A 20,311-nucleotide genomic window follows, 5' to 3' on the forward strand; every position below is an offset into this window, starting at 1 on the left:
TCCTGTTCTGTCCATTCCCTCTGAAGCACTGTCCAAAGTTAGGATACTGGTTTAGATGGACCATTGGTCTGACCCAATAATCAAAGGCTTTGGTGAAGGCCATGTCAAAGGCTTTCTGAAAGTCCAAGTACTCTATATCGACTGGATTTCACTATATGGACTATATCAGGGGTTCCCAAACTTGGTTCATGGCTTGTTCAGGGTAAGCCCTTGGCGGGCCGCGAGACACTTTGTTTACCTGAGCGTCCACAGGTATGGCCGCTTGCACCTCCCAGTGGCTGCGGTTCACTGTTCCCGGCCAATGGGAGCTGCAGGAAGTGGTGCAGGCTGGGCCACCACTTCCTGCTGCTTCCCACAGCTCCCATTGGCTGGGAATGGCGAACTGCGGCCACTGATAACATGAGTTATGAGGAGAGGCTGAGGGAACTGGGGATGTTTAGTTTACGGAAGAGAAGAATGAGTGGGGATTTGACAGCTGCTTTCAACTACCTGAAAGGGGGTTCCAAAGAGGATGGATCTAGACTGTTCTCAGTGGTAGCAGATGACAGAACAAGGAGTAATGGTCTCAAGTTGCAGTGGGGGAGATTTAGGTTGGATAGTAGGAAAAACTTTTTCACTCGGAGGGTGGTGAAACACTGGAATGCATTACCTAGGGAGGTGGTAGAATCTCCTTCCTTAGAAGTTTTTAAGGTCAGGCTTGACAAAGCCCTGGCTGGGATGATTTAATTAGGGATCGGTCCTGCTTTGAGCAGGGAGTTGGACTAGATGACCTCCTGAGGTCCCTTCCAACCCTGATATTCTATGATTTTATGATTCACTGGGAGCTGGAGCAGCCATACCTGCGGACGCTCAGGTAAATAAAGCATCTCACGGCCCACCAGGGGCTTACCCTGAACAAGCCGCGAACTAAGTTTGGGAATCCCTGAACTATATTGACATAGATTCTAAGGCCGGAAGGGACCACTCTGATCATTTAGTCTGACCTGCTACATAAGAATAAGAACATAAGAATGCCCATACTGGGTCAGACCAATGGTCTGTCTAGGCCACTATTCTGTCTTCTGACAGTGGCCAATGCCATGTGTTTCAAAGAGAGTGAAAAGAACAGGGCAATTATCAAGTGATCCATCCCTTGTTGTCCAGTCGCACCATCTGGCAGTCAGAGGTTTAGGGCACCAAGAGCATGAAATTGCATCCCTGATCATCTTGACTAATTGCCATTAATGGACCTTTCCTCCATGAACTAATCTAATTATTTTTGAACCCCATTGCATAACACAGGCCATAGAACTTACCCTAAATAATTCCTGTTTGAACTATGCAGGGTCTTTTAGAAAAACATCTAATCTTTCATTAAAAAATTGCCAGTGATGGAGAATCTACCACAAACTTTGGTAAATTGTTCCAGTGATTAATTACCCCCACTGTTAAAAATGTACACCTTATTTCCAGCCTTAATTTGTCTAGTTTCAAGTTCCAGCTATTGGATCTTGTTATATCTTTGCTTGATTAATCAGCCCATTATCAAATATTTGTTCCATATGTAGGTAATTGTAGACTGATCTAGTCACACCTTAGCCTTCTAACATTATAATGAGCTGTTTGCTACGGCTGCTAGACTAAAGCGGGGATGCTGCCCACCCCATCAGCATCCAGCCAGACTGGTAAGTGACTTTGGAATTTATCAGGAAAGCAGTGTTAATATAAAGAATGCCCGGGCGGGGGTGGGCAGAGCTAGAGATAAGCTTTCAGAATTACCTGACTTTTGAGCCCTTGATTTCTCACCTTCCTGTTCAATTGCAAGGTAGTTTTGTTTCCCAGGGATATTAACAAACCTTTCACCTTGTTTAGATCTTCGACTGTCCACGGCTAAAATTTTCTGAAATTCCTCAGAGACTCACTAACCTGCTGCTGCCTCCAGACCCCATAGTTATAAACCACATTATCAGGTAAGTGTGCCGGCCAGCCCAGCACTGCCTGGGTTTCCCACAACAAAGGAAGTATGAGCCTCCAACCAAACCAGTCCTCCATTTTCTGCCAAACCAGGACCCTGATAGATTATTTTTATGTGGGATACTTCCACAGATGCCATTACTTTAGTACCTCATGAACTTTCATGAATTTATCCTCATAACCCCCTCCCTTCCCTTAGGAAATGTTGTTATCCCCATGTTACAGATGGGAAGTTGAAGTACAGAAAGACTAAGTGTTTTGCCCAAAGTCAAAGAAGATGTGAGTAGTGGAGCAGGGAGTTGAATCTGTGTCTCACTAGTCCTCGGCTAGAACCCTAAACACCGGACGATCTGTTCTTTCTAAAAAGGTACCTTTCACTATCCCCTGCAACACATCCTGCTGGAATACCGAGCTTTCCCCAAAGCCAGCACTCCTGGGAAGAGACTGGAGTAGCTGGGAGCTCCCATCCTGCCCTGCTACCTACAGTGCCTCCTACTAGGAGATGTTGGGACCTGTAGCGTTTGTGAGTGCCACAGAAGAAGCTCTGTTATTCCCATTCCTTGCTAGTTAGGTCTGGAAGAAGTCTCAGCAGATTCTGCTAAAAACTTGGACCCAAGTGGGCCTAACACTTAGAGTGGAATTCAAGGTTCTGTTGTTATCTTCTCCATAGTGTTGACCCCAATGACCAGAAAAAGACGGCGTGTTATGACATTGACGTGGAAGTTGAAGATCCCTTAAAAGGACAGATGAGTAGCTTTCTCCTCTCAACAGCCAATCAGCAGGAGATCACAGCACTGGACAACAAGGTACTGGCACAAGAGTGAAGGATTTAAAGTATCGTGGAGCATGGTATATGTGAATACGCAGTACGAGGGGCATGGAATCACATGCTACACTCTGAGAATGCAGTCTGAGCTGGATACATTGTCACAGAGCATGCTCTATGGGAGTAGATATTAATAGATTTTTAAGGTCAGAAGGCACCATTAGATTATCTAGTTTGACATCCTATTTAACACGGGCCATAGAATTTCACCCAGTTACCTTTATATTGAGCCCAATAATGTGTGTTTAACTGAAAAATACCTTCTAGAAAGGCATCTAATCTTGATGTAAAGACATCAAGAGATAGAAAATCCACCACTTCCCTTGCTGGTTTGTGCCAATAGTTAATCACTCTCCTTATGAAAAATTTGTGCCTTATTTCTAATTTGATTTTGTCTGGCATTAACTTCCAGCCATTCATTCTTATTCTGCTTTCTCCACTAGACTAAATAGCTCTTTACTACCTGGTATTGTCTTGCCATGAAGATACTCATATACGATAATCAAGTCACTTTTTGATTTTCTTTTTAATAAGATAAACAAATTGAGCTCCTTAAATCTCTCATGTAAAGCTTTTTTTTTTTCCAGTCCTCAAATAATTTTTGTGGCTCTTTTCTGTACCCTCTCCAAGTTTACAACATCTTTTTTAAAATGTGGATACCAGAACTGGATACAGTAATCACGTCCCTACTTCAAAAAAAGAAAAGGAGTTCTTGTGGCACCTTAGAGACTAACAAATTTATTTGAGCATAAGCTTTCGTGAGCTACAGCATACTTCATCGGATGCATTCAGTGGAAAATACAGTGGGGAAATTTATATACATAGAGAACATGAAAGAATGGGTGTAACCATACACACCGTAAGGAGAGTGATCACTTAAGGTGAGCTATTACCAGCAGGAGAGCGGGGGGCAGGGGAGGAGGGGACCTTTTGTAGTGATAATCAAGGTGTGCCATTTCCAGCAGTTGACAAGAATGTCTGAGGAACAGTGCGGGGTTGGGGGGGGATAAACATGGGGAAATAGTTTTACTTTGTGTAATGACCCATCCACTCCCAGTCTCTATTCAAGCCTAAGTTAATTATATCCAGTTTGCAAATTAATTCCAATTCAGCAGTCTCTCGTTGGAGTCTGTTTCTGAAGCTTTTTTGTTGAAGAATTGCAACTTTTAGGTCTGTAATCGAGTGACCAAAGAGATTGAAGTGTTCTCCAACTGGTTTTTGAATATTATAATTCTTGACGTCTGATTTGTGTCCCACTGTTCCTCAGATGTTCTTGTCAACTGTTGGAAATGGCCCACCTTGATTATCACTACAAAAGATTTTTTCCTGCCCCCCCCCCCCCCATTCTCCTGCTGGTAATAGCTCACCTTAAGTGATCACTCTCCTTACACTCAAGTTAAACCAGAACATCTGGGGGGGGGGGGTAGGAAAAAACAAGAGGAAACAGGCTACCTTGCATAATGACTTAGCCACTCCCAGTCTCTATTTAAGCCTAAATTAATAGTATCCAATTTGCAAATGAATTCCAATTCAGCAGTTTCTCGCTGGAGTCTGGATTTGAAGTTTTTTTGTTTTAAGATAGCGACCTTCATGTCTGTGATTGCGTGACCAGAGAGATTGAAGTGTTCTCCGACTGGTTTATGAATGTTATAATTCTTGACATCTGATTTGTGTCCATTTATTCTTTTACGTAGAGACTGTCCAGTTTGACCAATGTACATGGCAGAGGGGCATTGCTGGCACATGATGGCATAGATCACATTGGTGGATGTGCAGGTGAACGAGCCTCTGATAGTGTGGCTGATGTTATTAGGCCCTGTGATGGTGTCCCCTGAATAGATATGTGGGCACAATTGGCAACGGGCTTTGTTGCAAGGATAAGTTCCTGGGTTAGTGGTTCTGTTGTGTGGTATGTGGTTGTTGGTGAGTATTTGCTTCAGGTTGCGGGGCTGTCTGTAGGCAAGGACTGGCCTGTCTCCCAAGACTTGTGAGAGTGTTGGGTCATCCTTTAGGATAGGTTGTAGATCCTTAATAATGCGTTGGAGGGGTTTTAGTTGGGGGCTGAAGGTGACGGCTAGTGGCGTTCTGTTATTTTCTTTGTTAGGCCTGTCCTGTAGTAGGTAACTTCTGGGAACTCTTCTGGCTCTATCAATCTGTTTCTTTACTTCTGCAGGTGGGTATTGTAGTTGTAAGAAAGCTTGACAGAGATCTTGTAGGTGTTTGTCTCTGTCTGAGGGGTTGGAGCAAATGCGGTTGTATCGCAGAGCTTGGCTGTAGACGATGGATCGTGTGGTGTGGTCAGGGTGAAAGCTGGAGGCATGCAGGTAGGAATAGCGGTCAGTAGGTTTACGGTATAGGGTGGTGTTTATGTGGCCATTGTTTATTAGCACTGTAGTGTCCAGGAAGTGGATCTCTTGTGTGGACTGGACCAGTCACGCAATCACAGACATGAAGGTCGCTATCTTAAAACAAAAAAACTTCAAATCCAGACTCCAGCGAGAAACTGCTGAATTGGAATTCATTTGCAAATTGGATACTATTAATTTAGGCTTAAATAGAGACTGGGAGTGGCTAAGTCATTATGCAAGGTAGCCTGTTTCCTCTCCTTACACTGTGTATGGTAACACCCATTCTTTCATGTTCTCTATGTATATAAATCTCCCAACTGTATTTTCCACTGAATGCATCCGATGAAGTGAGCTGTAGCTCATGAAAGCTTATGCTCAAATAAATTTGTTAGTCTCTAAGGTGCCACAAGTACTCCTTTTCTTTTTGCAAATACAGACTAGCACGGCTGCTACTCTGAAACCTGTCATTATACTGGTTTAGTTACAGCTGTACAACTTGAAAGGGTGAATGCAATTGAATCAGTGTAAAGGTGCTAATTCTCATAAACTATTCCAGTGTAATAAGCACCTTTATGCCAGGAAAACTGTGCCACACTAGGGTTTGTACCAATTTAGCTATTTCACTGTAAAATCACACCTCTAACCAAAATAGTTAAATTGGTAGAAAAACTATGTGTATACCTTCCACTTTCACTGAATGATTGTAACAGTTGGGGTGTTGAATGTTTAACAACAAAGTCCTTTCACAAAATATTTATTAGTCATTTCAGTTAAATAGGCGGTAACAAAGTAACCAAAAAGGGGTTTTAAACTATATGACTTAGGCCAGGTCTACACTGCAAGCTTTTGCCAGCATAGCAATGTTGGTTACGTCTGTGATTTTCTGTGACATTTTTGTCCTATCAGAAGTCCTAGTGTAGATACAGTTGTACTAGCATAAAAGTGCTTTTGCTGGCTTAGCTTATTTTGTCCAATGACTCAATATAAGCTATACCGGCAAAATAACTTTTTTGCATTTACATAGGAGAGTTTTACTGAAACTTTCAAGAATAGATTTGGCCTCTGAGTTTCCAGTCTGTAAAACAGGGATAGCAGCACTGCTGTACCTCCCAGGGGTGTTATGAGGATAACGACTCTGAAGACTGTAAAGCACTCAGATGCTACAGTGAGTGGGACTGTGTATCTGTGATTGATGGATGTGGAGGTTTTGGTTCATGATGAAACCACCCCAATACTTCCCACTGCAGAGCTCCTCTCCCTGCCTTTTCAGCTCACTCTTCCCTGCACTCTTCTGTAGCCTGAACAATTATTCCAATTATAAAATTATTTATTAGGGTGGAACATGCACATGGCACAAGTAGGTTCTTTTTCAGGCAGCTACTTTAGAATTAATTAAGAAGATGAAATCGGTGAAACACACAGAGATCCCTTATTAGCTTTAGTTAATTAGTTATTTACTGGAGGCAAATATAATTGAAATCATAGAATCATAGAACCATAGAATATCAGGGTTGGAAGGGACATCAGGAGGTCATCTAGTCCAACCCCCTGCTCAAAGCAGGACCAATCGCCAACTAAATCATCCCAGCCAGGGCTTTGTCAAGCCTGACCTTAAAAACTTCTAAGGAAGGAGATTCCACCAGCTCCCTAGGTAACTCATTCCAGTGTTTCACCACTCTCCGAGTGAAAAAGTTTTTCCTAATATCCAACCTAAACCTCCCCCACTGCAACTTGAGACCATTACTCCTCGTTCTGTCATCAGCTACCACTGAGAACAGTCTAGATCCATCCTTTTTGGAACCCCCTTTCAGGTAGTTGAAAGTAGCTATCAAATCCCCGCTCATTCTTCTCTTCCGCAGACTAAACAATCTCAGTTCTCTTAGCCTCTCCTCATAACTCATGTGTTCCAGTCCCCTAATCATTTTTGTTGCCCTCCGCTAGACTCTTTACAATTTTTTCACATCCTTCTTGTAGTGTGGGGCCCAAAACTGGACAAGGTACTCCAGATGAGGTCTCACCAATGTCTAATAGAGGAGAACGATCACATCCCTCGATCTGCTGGCAATGCCCCTACGTATACATCCCAAAATGCCATTGGCCTTCTTGGCAACAAGGGCACACTGTTGACTCATATCCAGCTTCTCATCCACTGTAACCCCTGCCTAGCCATTCGGTCCCTAGTCTGTAGCGGTGCATGGGATTCTTCCATCCTAAGTGCAGGACTCTGCACTTGTCCTTGTTGAACCTCATCAGATTTCTTTTGGCCCTATCCTCTAATTTGTCTAGGGCCCTCTGTATCGTATCCCTACCCTCCAGCGTATCTACCTCTCCTCCCAGTTTAGTGTCATCTGCAAACTTGCTGAGGGTGCAATCCACGCCATCCTCCAGATCATTAATGAAGATATTGAACAAAACCGGCCCGAGGACCGACCCTTGGGGCACTCCACTTGATATCAGCTGCCAACTAGACATGGAGCCATTGATCACTACCAGTTGAGCCCGACAATCTAGCCAGCTTTCTATCCACTGTGACAAAGTTCCTCCTCTACCTTGGTGGGTCTTGCCTTGGAGTTTCACAGCAGCCCTCAGTTTGGCCATTTTCATGAACCCACAGTCCAGGTCAGCTCCTCCTGTGTCTGACCAGGACTTGGGAGGTTTGGGGGAAACCCGGTCCGCCCTCTACTCCGGGTTCCAGCCCAGGGCCCTGTGGTATGCAGCTATTTAGAGTGCCTCCTGGAACAGTTGTGCAACAGCTACAACTCCCTGGGCTACTTCCCCATGGCCTCCTCTCAACACCTTCTTTATCCTCACCATAGGACCTTCCTCTTGTAAGGCCCCTTAAGGCCCCTTGTAGCATGTAGTAGTTCAGAAAGTTTAGTGTCCTTTTTCTTTTGTAGAGAAGCAAAGTGTGTGTTGTAAATGGCTTGTCTAGTTTTAGTAAAATCCAGCCACGAGGAAGTTTGTGTGGAAGGTTGGTTTTTTATGAGAGTATCCATTTTTGAGAGCTCATTCTTAATCTTTCCCTGTTTGCTGTAGAGGATGTTGATCAGGTGATTCCGCAGTTTCTTTGAGAGCGTGTGGCAAATAAAACAGTCGGAGAACACTTCAGTCTCTCTGGTCACGCAATCACAGACATGAAGGTCGCTATCTTAAAACAAAAAAACTTCAAATCCAGACTCCAGCGAGAAACTGCTGAATTGGAATTCATTTGCAAATTGGATACTATTAATTTAGGCTTAAATAGAGACTGGGAGTGGCTAAGTCATTATGCAAGGTAGCCTATTTCCCCTTGTTTTTTCCTACCCCCCCCCCCAGATGTTCTGGTTTAACTTGGATTTAAACTTGGAGAGTGGTCAGTTTGGATGAGCTATTACCAGCAGGAGAGTGAGTTTGTGTGTGTATGGGGGTGGGGGAGTGGGGGGGGTGTGTGAGAAAACCTGGATTTGTGCTGGAAATGGCCCACCTTGATTATCAGGCACATTGTAGGGAGAGTGGTCACTTTGGATGAGCTATTACCAGCAGGATAGTGAGTTTGTGTGTGTGGTTTTTGGGAGGGGAGTGAGGGGGTGAGAGAACCTGGATTTGTGCAGGAAATGCCCCAACTTGATTATCATGCACATTGTGTAAAGAGTTGTCACTTTGGATGGGCTATCACCAGCAGGAGAGTGAGTTTGTGTGGGGGGGTGGAGGGTGAGAAAATCTGGATTTATGCTGGAAATGGCCCAACCTGATGATCACTTTAGATAAGCTATTACCAGCAGGACAGTGGGGTGGGAGGAGGTATTGTTTCATATTCTCTGTGTGTATATAAAGTCTGCTGCAGTTTCCACGGTATGCATCCGATGAAGTGAGCTGTAGCTCACGAAAGCTCATGCTCAAATAAATTGGTTAGTCTCTAAGGTGCCACAAGTACTCCTTTTCTTTTTGCGAATACAGACTAACACAGCTGTTACTCTGAAACCTTTTAAAACCCAGGTGCCCTGATTAGCCTGCCTTAGTTGATTCTAGCAGCTTCTTGATTGGCTGCAGGTGTTCTAATCAGCCTGTCAGTCTTAATTGTCTCCAGAAGGTTCCTGATTGTTCTGGAACCTTCCCTGTTACCTTACCCAGGGAAAAGGGACCTACTTAGCCTGGGGCTAATATATCTGCCTTCTATCACTCTCCTGTAGCCATCTGGCCTGACCCTGTCACACCACCTTCTAGTACATTCATCCAGCCCATACTTCTTTAACTTGCTGGCAAGAATACTGTGGGAGACTGTGTCAAAAGCTTTGCTAGAGTCAAGGAACAACACTTCCACTGCTTTCCCCTCATCCATACAGCCAGTTATCTCATCATAGAAGGCAATTAGATTAGTCAGGCATGACTTGCCCTTGGTGAATCCATGCTGACTGTTCCTGATCACTTTCCTCTCCTCTAAGTGCTTCAGAATTGATTCCTTGAGGACCTGCTCCATGATTCTTCCAGGGACTGAGGTGAGGCTGACTGGTCGGTAGTTCCCCGGATCCTCCTTCTTCCCTTTTTTAAAAATGGGCACTACATTAGCCTTTTTCCAGTCGTCTGGGACCTTCCCCGATCGCCATGAGTTTTCAAAGATAATGGCCAATGGCTCTGCAATCACATCCGCCAACTCCTTTAGCACTCTTGGATGCAGCGCATCTGGCCCCATGGACTTGTGCTCGTCCAGCTTTTCTAAATAGTCCCGAACCACTTCTTTCTTCACAGAGGGCTGGTCACCTCCTCCCCATGCTGTGCTGCCCAGTGCAGTAGTCTGGGAGCTGACCTTGTTCGTGAAGACACAGGCAAAAAAAGTATTGAGTACATTAGCTTTTTCCACATCCTCTGTCACAAGGATGCCTCCCTCATTCAGTAAGGGGTCCACACTTTCCTTGACTTTCTTCTTGTTGCTAACATACCTGAAGAAACCCTTCTTGTTACTCTTAACATCTCTTGCTAGCTGCAACTCCAGGTGTGATTTGGCCTTCCTGATTTGGGCAACACAGCATGGGGAGTAGGTGGCCTGCCCTCTGTGGAGAAAGAAGTGGTTCGGGACTATTTAGAAAAGCTGGACGTGCACAAGTCCATGGGCCGGGTGTGCTGCATCCGAGAGTGCTAAAGGAGTTGGCGGATGTGATTGCAGAGCCATTGGCCATTATCTTTGAAAACTCATGGCGATCGGGGAAGGTCCCGGACAACTGGAAAAAGGCTAATGTAGTGCCCATTTTTAAAAAAGGGAAGAAGGAGGATCTGGGGAACTACCGACCAGTCAGCCTCACCTCAGTCCCTGGAAGAATCATGGAGCAGGTCCTCAAGGAATCAATTCTGAAGCACTTAGAGGAGAGGAAAGTGATCAGGAACAGTCAGCATGGATTCACCAAGGGCAAGTCATGCCTGACTAATCTAATTGCCTTCTATGATGAGATAACTGGCTGTATGGATGAGGGGAAAGCAGTGGATGTATTGTTTCTTGACTTTAGGAAAGCTTTTGACATGGTCTCCCACAGTATTCTTGTCAGCAAGTTAAAGAAGTATGGGCTGGATGAATGCACTATAAGGTGGGTAGACAGTTGGCTAGATTGTCGGGCTCAATGGGTAGTGATCAATGGCTCCATGTCTGGATGGCAGCCGGTATCAAGTGGAGTGCCCCAAGGGTTGGTCCTGGGGCCGGTTTTGTTCAATATCTTCATAAATGATCTGGAGGATGGTGTGGATTGCACTCTCAGCAAATTTGCGGATGATACTAAACTAGGAGGAGTGGTAGATACGGTGGCAGGTAGGGATAGGATACAGAGGGACCTAGACAAATTGGAGGATTGGGCCAAAAGAAATCTGATGAGGTTCAACAAGAATAAATGCAGGGTCCTGCACTTAGGACGGAAGAATCCAATGCACCGCTACAGACTAGGGACCGAATGGCTAGGCAGCAGTTCTGCAGAAAAGGACCTAGGGGTGACAGTGGACGAGAATCTGGGCAACAAAATTTTGGGCAACAAAAATTATTAGAGGCCTCGAACACATGACTTATGAGGAGAGGCTGAGGGAACTGGGATTGTTTAGTCTGCGGAAGTGAAGAATGAGGGGGGATTTGATAGCTGCTTTCAACTACCTGAGAGGTGGTTCCAAAGAGGATGGTTCTAGACTATGCTCAGTGGTAGAAGATGACAAGACAAGGAGTAATGGTCTCAAGTTGCAGTGGGGGAGGTTTAGGTTGGATATTAGGAAAAACTTTTTCACTCGGAGGGTGGTGAAACACTGGAATGCGTTACCTAGGCAGGTGGTAGAATCTCCTTCCTTAAAAGTTTTTAAGGTCAGGCTTGACAAAGCCGTGGCTGGGATGATTTAATTGGGGATTGGTCCTGCTTTGAGCAGGGGGTTGGACTAGATGACCTCCTGAGGTCCCTTCCAACCCTGATATTCTATGATTCTATGATTTAACTCCTGCATGCCCGAGCAATATTTTTATATTCTTCCGTGCTCATTTGTCCAATCTGCCAGTTCTTGTAAGCTTTTTTGTGTTTAAGATCCGCAAGGATTCCACTGTTAAGCGAAGCTGGTCGCCTGCCATATTTACTATTCTTTCTATATATCCAGATGATTTGTCCCTGTAACCTCAAGAAGGATTCTTTAAAATACAGCCAGCTCTCCTGGACTCCTTTCCCCCTCATGTTAATCTCCCAGGGGATCCTGCCCATCAGTTCCCTGAGGGAGTCAGTCTGCTTTTCTGAAGTCCAGGGTCCGTATTCTGCTGCTCTCTTTTCTTCCTTGTGTCAGGATCCTGAACTCGACCATTTCATGGTCACTGCCTCCCAGGTTCCCATCCACTCTTGCTTCCCCTACTAATTCTTCCCAGTTTGTGAGCAGCAGGTCAAGAAGAGCTCTTCCCCTAGTTGGTTCCTCCAGCACTTGCACCAGGAAATTTTCCCCTACCCTTTCCAAAAACTTTCTGGATTGTCTGTGCACCGCTGTATTGCTCTCCCAGCAGATATCCGGGTGATTGAAGTCTCCCATGACAACCATCGATCTAGTAACTTCCGTTAGTTGCTGGACGAAAGCCTCGTCCACCTCATCCCCCTGGTCCGGTGGTCTATAGCAGACTCCCACCACGACATCACCCTTGTTGCTCGCACTTCTAAACTTAATCCAGAGACTCTCAGGTTTTTCTGCAGTTTCATACCGGAGCTCTGAGCAGTCATACTGCTCTCTTACATACAATGCAACTCCCCCACCTTTTCTGCCCTGCCTGTCCTTCCTGAACAGTTTAGATCCATCCATGACAGTACTCCAGTCATGTGAGTTATCCCACCAAGTCTCTGTTATTCCAATCACATCATAATTCCTTGACTGTGCCAGGACTTCCAGTTCTCCCTGATTGTTTCCCAGGCTTCTTGCATTTGTGTATAGGCACTTGAGATAACTTGCTGTTTGTCCTGCTTTCTTAGTATGAGGCAGGAGCCCTCCCCTCTCGCACTCTCCTGCTCGTGCTTCCTCCCGGTATCCCACGTCCCCACTTACCTCAGGGCTTTGGTCTCCTTCCCCCGGTGAACCTAGTTTAACGCCCTCCTCACTAGGTTAGCCAGCCTGCTTGCGAAGATGCTCTTCCCTCTCTTCGTTAGGTGGAGCCCGTCTCTGCCTAGCACTCCTCCTTCTTGGAACACCATCCCATGGTCAAAGAATCCAAAGCCTTCTCTCCGACACCACCTGCATAGCCATTCATTGACTTCCACGATTTGACGGTCTCTACCCAGGCCTTTTCCTTCCACGGGGAGGATGGACGAGAACACCACTTGCCCCTCAAACTTCTTTATCCTTCTTCCTAGAGCCACGTAGTCTGCAGTGATCCGCTCAAGGTCATTTTTCTAGTTAGTTAGGTTGTTCATTGGCGACTTCTCTATCCTTCCCAGCCCGGGGACTGTGCCCTTTCAAGCCAGTTTTTAAAACTGTGTCTTGTGCCCTTGCTCCTTCTCAGTGAGCGACGAATATACCCACTACTTGTAGTGTCTGGGTGAAGCCTACATAGTTTCCCGCTGCTCCATTTGCTGCTCCTTTCCACCACGGACCCGAGCAACTTGTGAGCTTTGCCTCTGCAATTTCTTAATGGAGGAGGCACTGCGCCCACATGCACAGCTCCAATGGAACTACCAGAGCGACGCCCAACACTGATGGTGAGCACCTCACTGAGTCCTTCTAGTGCGACATCACCATACACACCAAAGCCCCACCACGTGCACAAGAAGCACGGGCACAAAGGTGGCTCCCTGACAGGAACCACCTCAAAGGGCAGTGTTTCTTCCCCAGATCGGGATCGGTCGGGCGAGAAGTCATGCACTACAGCTGATGGTCCAGCCTCAACTTCAGCACTGTCCCCAAAGAGAACGCAGACAGAGCATCGCTCCAAATGCCACCTCGCACCATTGGCCCCATCTGTTCTGGCACCGGGACCCTCTACTTTGCTCCTGGCACCATCAATCCCGCCAAGACCCTCAGGCTCAGTGCATCTGGTCCTGTGCCCTCTGGGCCATTTATTGCCTCTCACACCATCGGCGGAACTTATGTTACCCTTTGTCAGTACTCCACCATGTTCCACACCACAACTGGACTGGGGATTACAGGTTGATGAGAAGCTGGATATGAGTCAGCAGAGTGCCCTTGTTGCCAAGAAGGCTAGCCGCATATTGGGCTGTATTAGTAGGAGCATTACCAGCAGATCAAGGGAAGTGATTATTCCCCTCTATTTGGCACTGGTGTGGCCACACCTGGAGTATTGCATCCAGTTTTGGTCCCTCCCACTGGAGAAGGGATGTGGACAAATTGGAGATAGTCCAGCGGAGGGCAACGAAAATGAATTAGGGGGCTGGGGCACATGATTTACGAGGAGAGGCTCAGGGAGCTGGGGTTATTTAGTCTGCAGAAGAGAAGAGTGAGTGGGGATTTGATAGCAGCCTTCAACTACCTGAAGGGGGGTTCCAAAGGGTATGGAGCTAGGCTGTTCTCAGTGTTGGCAGATGACAGAACAAGACGCAATGGTCTCAAATTGCAGTGCGGGAGGTCTAGGTTGGATATTAGGAAACACTAGTTCACTAGGAGGGTGATGAAGCACTGAAATGGGTTAATTAAGGAGGTGGTGGAATCTCCATCCTTAGAGGTTTTCAAGGCCCGGCTTGACAAAGCCCTGGCTGCGATGATTTAGTTGGGGATTGGTCCTGCTTTGAGCAGGGGATTGGACTAGATGACCTCCTGAGGTCTCTTCCAACGCTAATATTCTATGATTCTATGAATCTCCCTAACATGGTGGGTTGCCCCTATTATAGGGTTGCCTGAGCCCTAAGTGCCCTCCTTCCATGTCCAAACTTAGCCTTCTCACCCACAAAAATGTTAGAGTACACTTAATCTATAGGCTGGTATGTTCGTGCATATTAATGACATATTCATAACTATTAGAGACCACTAGCTCATCTTCACCTCTGTTATTTCTGTTATAATCAGTTATTTCCATGTTTTTTGTGGTGTACCTGTTAAGTCTGAAACAGGACAGGAACTTGGGTGGCCTTACCTACCAACTTACTTTAACTTGCCTACTTATCTATGTGAAAGGTCACAAACATATATACTGTATGCTTTAGCTCATCAGCACCTGTCTAGGGTAAAGGTCTCGAACAGATGTATGTTAACTTGCCTTAGCTTAACATACAGAATGTTACCTGTAGGTTCCTTCCATTACAGCTAAAATACTCTAATACAAATTGGTAAACCTATTATAATAACAAATAATAAACTTAAATGATTAAACTCATAACAAAATATATATATGCAAGCAAGCAGGCTAGCTTTATAGGCTACAAGCCATACTTGCGTGACTGGCTGGTGCAGGGAAGATATTTTCATCAGTCCTCAGTCTGTGTGCTTCACGCTCTGTTCCAGAGCCTGGGTATGAAAGTCAATTGTGGAGAAAGTGAACTTGGCACCCCCCTATTTCTCCCCCAGTCCAGTGAATCAGATTTCTCAATGTGATCCTGGACTTCACAAGATCCATGCCCTACCTCTCCCAGGACAGCTTCAAGAATGTGCTGGCACCAGTTCTACAGTTAGAATCAAACCCAGATGCAGATGTGTAAGGATGTGTCTCACCACTCTTTGTCATGTGGCCTCCTGTGCCTTTGTGACAAATTCACCTCAATTGCATGCGAGGTTGATTGAGATAGGTTTACAAACTCACCAGATGTCATCTAGACATGCCTCTCTGTGTTCCCTCTACTCATGTCATACCTGAAATTATGGAAGGACCTCGCAAATACCTGCAGAGGGGTCTCCTTCCACCCCAGGACCTTCTTAATAGATGCTTCGCTTTTGGGTTGGGAAATGTGCATGGAAGACCTTGGTGTACAAGACCTATGGACTGCAATGAAAACAAAAATGCACATCAATCTTCTGGAGCTCAGAGCTATGTTCAAAGCATTCAAGTCCATTCTCCAATAAATCAAGGAATAGACAATCCAAATAATGACCGAAAACATGACCACCATAGTCTACATCAACAAGCAGGATGGCATGAAGTTTTTTCCCTCTCTCCCAGGAAACCATCAGACTGAAACTAGTGCAACAGCTGTACTGGGGCAGCCCGGCTTCCCCAGGGGGCAATTTAAAGGGCCTGGGGCTCCCAGCAGTTCTGCCACTACTCCAGGGCTCCGGGGGCTATATAAAGGACTGGAGCAATAGAAGCAGGGGAGCAGCAGGCTCTTTAAATAGCCCCCGGGCTGCTGCTGCTACCACCCGGTGGGGGGCACTTACCTTACAGGGTGGGCTGGGGTTGGCTCTGACCCCCTCGGCACCATCCCTTCCGCCCTAGGCACCGCCCCTTCTGGGGGCCAGAGCTGGCCCCAGCATACCGGTAAGTCACTGGACTTATTTTCACCCCTGTATATCACATTGGTAGATGTGCAGATGAATGAGCCCCTGATGGTGTGGCTGATGTGGTTAGGTCCTATGATGATGTCCCTTGAATAGATATGCGGACAGAGTTGGCAACAGGGTTTGTTGCAGGGATTGGTTCCTGAGTTAGTTTTTTTGTTGTGTGGTGTGTAGTTGCTGGTGAGTATTTGCTTCAGGTTGGGGGGCTGTCTGTAAGTGAGGACTAGCCTGTCTCCAAAGGTCTGTGAGAGTGAGGGATCATCCTTCAGGATAGGTTGTAAATCCTTGATGATGTGCTGGAGAGGTTTTAGATGGGGGCTGTATGTGATGGCCAGTGGTGTTCTGTTATTTTCCTTGTTGGGCCTGTCCTGTAGTAGGTGACTTTTGGGTACCCTTCTGGCTCTGTCAATCTGTTTCTTCACTTCACCAGGTGGGTACTTTTTTCAGAGTAACAGCCGTGTTAGTCTGTATTCGCAAAAAGAAAAGGAGTACTTGTGGCACCTTAGAGACTAACCAATTTATTTGAGCATGAGCTTTCGTGAGCTACAGCTCACTTCATCGGATGCATACCGTGGAAACTGCAGCAGACTTTATATACACACAGAGAATATGAAACAATACCTCCTCCCACCCCACTGTCCTGCTGGTAATAGCTTATCTAAAGTGATCATCAGGTTGGGCCATTTCCAGCACAAATCCAGGTTTTCTCACCTTCCACCCCCCCACACAAATTCACTCTCCTGCTGGTGATAGCCCATCCAAAGTGACAACTCTTTACACAATGTGCATGATAATCAAGTTGGGGCATTTCCTGCACAAATCCAGGTTCTCTCACCCCCTCACCCCCCTCCCAAAAACCACACACACAAACTCACTATCCTGCTGGTAATAGCTCATCCAAAGTGACCACTCTCCCTACAATGTGCATGATAATCAAGGTGGGCCATTTCCAGCACAAATCCAGGTTTTCTCACACACCCCCCACCCCCATACACACACAAACTCACTCTCCTGCTGGTAATAGCTCATCCAAACTGACCACTCTCCAAGTTTAAATCCAAGTTAAACCAGAACATCGTGGGGGGGGTAGGAAAAAACAAGGGGAAATAGGCTACCTTGCATAATGACTTAGCCACTCCCAGTCTCTATTTAAGCCTAAATTAATAGTATCCAATTTGCAAATGAATTCCAATTCAGCAGTTTCTCGCTGGAGTCTGGATTTGAAGCTTGTTTGTTTTAAGATAGCGACCTTCATGTCTGTGATTGCGTGAGTACTGTAGTTTTAAGAATGCTTGATAGAGATCCTGTAGGTGTTTGTCTCTGTCTGAGGGATTGGAGCAAATGCGATTGTATCTTAGAGCTTGGCTGTAGACAATGGATTGTGTGATGTGGTCTGGATGAAAGCTGGAGGCATGTAGGTAAGTATAGTGGTCAGTAGGTTTCCAGTATAGGGTGCTGTTTATGTGACCATCGCTTATTAGCACTGTAGTGACCAGGAAGTGGGCACTCTTGTGTGGACTGGTCCAGGCTGACGTTGATGGTGGGGTGGAAATTGTTGAAATCCTGGTGGAATTCCTCAAGGGCCTCCTTCCCCTGGGTCCATATGATGAAGATGTCATCAATGCAGCACAAGTTGAGTAGGGGTGCTAGGGGACGAGAGCTGAGGAAGCGTTGTTCTGAGTCAGCCATAAAAATGTTGGCATACTGTGGGGCTATGTGGGTACCCATAGCAGTGCCGCTGACTTGAAGGTATAAATTGTCCCCAAATGTGAAATAGTTGTGGGTGAGGACAAAGTCACAAAGTTCAGCCACCAGGTTTGCCGTGACATTATTGGGGATACTGTTCCTGACAGCTTGTAGTCCATCTTTGTGTGGAAAGTTGGTGTAGAGAGCTTCTCCATCCATGGTGGCCAGGATGCTGTTTTCAGGAACATCACCAATGGATTGTAGTTTCCTCAGGAAGTCAGTGGTGTCTCGAAGATAGCTGGGAGTGCTGGTAGCATAGGGCCTGAGGAGGGAGTCTACATAGCCAGACAATCCTGCTGTCAGGGTGCCAATGCCCGAGATGGTGGGGCGTCCAGGATTCCCAGGCTTATGGATCTTGGGTAGCAGATAGAATACCCCTGGTCGGGTCTCTAGGGGTGTGTCTGTGTAGATTTGTTCCTGTGCTTCTTCAGAGAGTTTCTTGAGTAGATGGTGTAGTTTCTTTTAGTAACCTTCAGTGGGATCAGAGAGTAATGGCCTGTAGAATGTGGTGTCAGAGAGTTGCCTAGCAGCCTCTCGTTCATATTTCGACCTATTCATGATGACTACAGCACCTCCTTTATCAGCCTTTTTGATTATAATGCCAGAGTTGCTTCTGAGGCTGTGGATGGCGTTGTGTTCTGCACAGCTGAGGTTATAGGGAAAGTGATGCTGCTTTTCCACAATTTCAGCCCGTGCTCATCGGTGAAAGCATTCTATGTAGAAGTCCAGTCTGTTGTTTCGACCTTCAGGAGGAGTCCACGCAGAATCCTTTTTGTAGCATTGGTAGGAAGGTTTCTGTCGGTTAGTGTGCTGTTCAGCAGTGTGGTGGAAATATTCCTTGAGTCAGAGACGGTGAAAGTAGGATTCTAGGTCGCTGCAGAACTGTATGATGTCAATGGGGGTGGTGGGGCAGAAGGAGAGGCCCCGAGATAGGACAGGCTCTTCTGCTGGGCTAAGAGTATAGCTGGATAGATTAACAATATTGTTGAGTGAGTTAAGGGTACCACTATTGTGGGCCCTTGTGCTTTAGTGTTTTCCTGCATCAGTGCCTATATTTGTTGCTTTGTTTTAATAGAGACAATTCTATTTACATATTTATATAGCATCTTTCATCCAGAAAGATCCCAAAATATCTTAACAGACTTGGCAAACTGGCTCACTGTCCACAGGGATCACTGAATCCTCCAGTGAAATAAGTTAGTTCTTGACAGTGCATGCTTCACACTATCCAACAGTTCAGGACAGGATGTGAAAAAGAATTCTGTATCTAGGTGAAGTGTAGGAGCAGTCAGGAAAGCAGAACATGGCCAAGACATCAGAGTTAACATGCTTATTCTGGGGAAAGATGCCTTGGGATTCTTAATAACTGTAATTTGTCAAAATGACAGTTCTGTGTTTCATATGAATTACAGATGGGCTAAAGAGGATAAACTCAGACACACTGTGGCTTGGGGACACGTAAATACAAGAATGTCCATATTATTTCTTCTACTTTTCAGATTCATGAGACAATTGAATCTATAAACCAGCTAAAGATACAACGTGATTTCATGCTGAGTTTCTCTAAAGATCCCAAAGGATACATTCAAGATCTTCTCCGATCCCAGAGCAGGGATCTCAAGGTGAGCAGGGCATTCTGGGAGGGAAGAGGAGTCAGTCAAGCATGGGCTTGAGCTGTGCAGTTTCAGATTCATAAATTCCAAGGACAGAAGGGACCATTGTGATCATCTAGTTTGGCTTCCCGTATAACACAGGCCATAGAACTTCCCCAAAATAATTCCTAGAGCAGATCTTTTAGAAAAATTGTAATGTGAGAGAAGTGTTTGTAGCTCACAAAGGTTTCAACAAATATTTTTCATTGGTTCTGATCCATGTAGCTTTACTAAAAAGATTTGTGAAGTATTTTATTTGCTATTTTGAGCACCTGCGAGCATGGTAGGTGCTTTGCCATGCAAATCCCCCTTTATGACTCACCTTTGCCTTGATTTGTACAAAAAGCTGCCAGGTGATAATGACTAGTTAGAGGGCAAGTCTGACTACTGTTTATAATGAAAAATACTTCATTTATTTTGTCCACCTATTGTGTTTTCACCTTGGTCCAGGGACTGTCTTTTATTTCATGACCCAACACAATGAAGTTTTGATCCTTGACTGGGAACTCTAGGTTTTATTGCAGTACAATAATGAATAATAATGGTTCACAGAAACAAATAAAGACACTTTCCCTTCCCTTCAGAAGTCCTGAATGCAGATGTGTATTTGAGTTGTCTGCATGGAGTTGATAACTAAACTGCTATGATCAGACCCTGGACTTCAGGAAAGCAGACTTCGACTCCCTCAGGGAATGGATGGCCAGGATCCCCTGGGGGACTAACTTGAAGGGGAAAGGAGTCCAGGAGAGCTGGCTGTATTTCAAGGAATCCCTGTTGAGGTTACAGGGACAAACCATCCCAATGAGTCGAAAGAATAGTAAATATGGCAGGCGACCAGCTTGGCTTAATGGTGAAATCCTAGCGGATCTTAAACATAAAAA

At 45.6% G+C, this 20,311-nt stretch overlaps 1 protein-coding gene across 22 annotated transcripts in view; it reads left to right on the plus strand.

Moving 5' to 3' along the window:
• Positions 1-20,083, plus strand: part of SMARCD3 (SWI/SNF related BAF chromatin remodeling complex subunit D3) — a 213,751-nt gene extending 193,668 nt beyond the window's left edge. For 11 of the 22 annotated variants that reach the window (XM_073335007.1, XM_073335008.1, XM_073335009.1 and 8 more), the window contains 3 exons: positions 1,852-1,949; positions 2,624-2,759; positions 19,278-19,997. In XM_073335007.1, coding sequence (XP_073191108.1) covers positions 1,852-1,949; positions 2,624-2,759; positions 19,278-19,451 — 408 coding nt within the window. In that variant the 3' untranslated portion in view covers positions 19,452-19,997. The other 11 variants (XM_073335002.1, XM_073335004.1, XM_073334999.1 and 8 more) reach the window with 4 other exon arrangements.
• The last annotated feature ends 228 nt before the right edge of the window (positions 20,084-20,311 follow it).

This window comes from Lepidochelys kempii, chromosome 2 (genome assembly GCF_965140265.1).
Source record: "Lepidochelys kempii isolate rLepKem1 chromosome 2, rLepKem1.hap2, whole genome shotgun sequence".
Classification (NCBI taxonomy): domain Eukaryota; kingdom Metazoa; phylum Chordata; order Testudines; family Cheloniidae; genus Lepidochelys; species Lepidochelys kempii.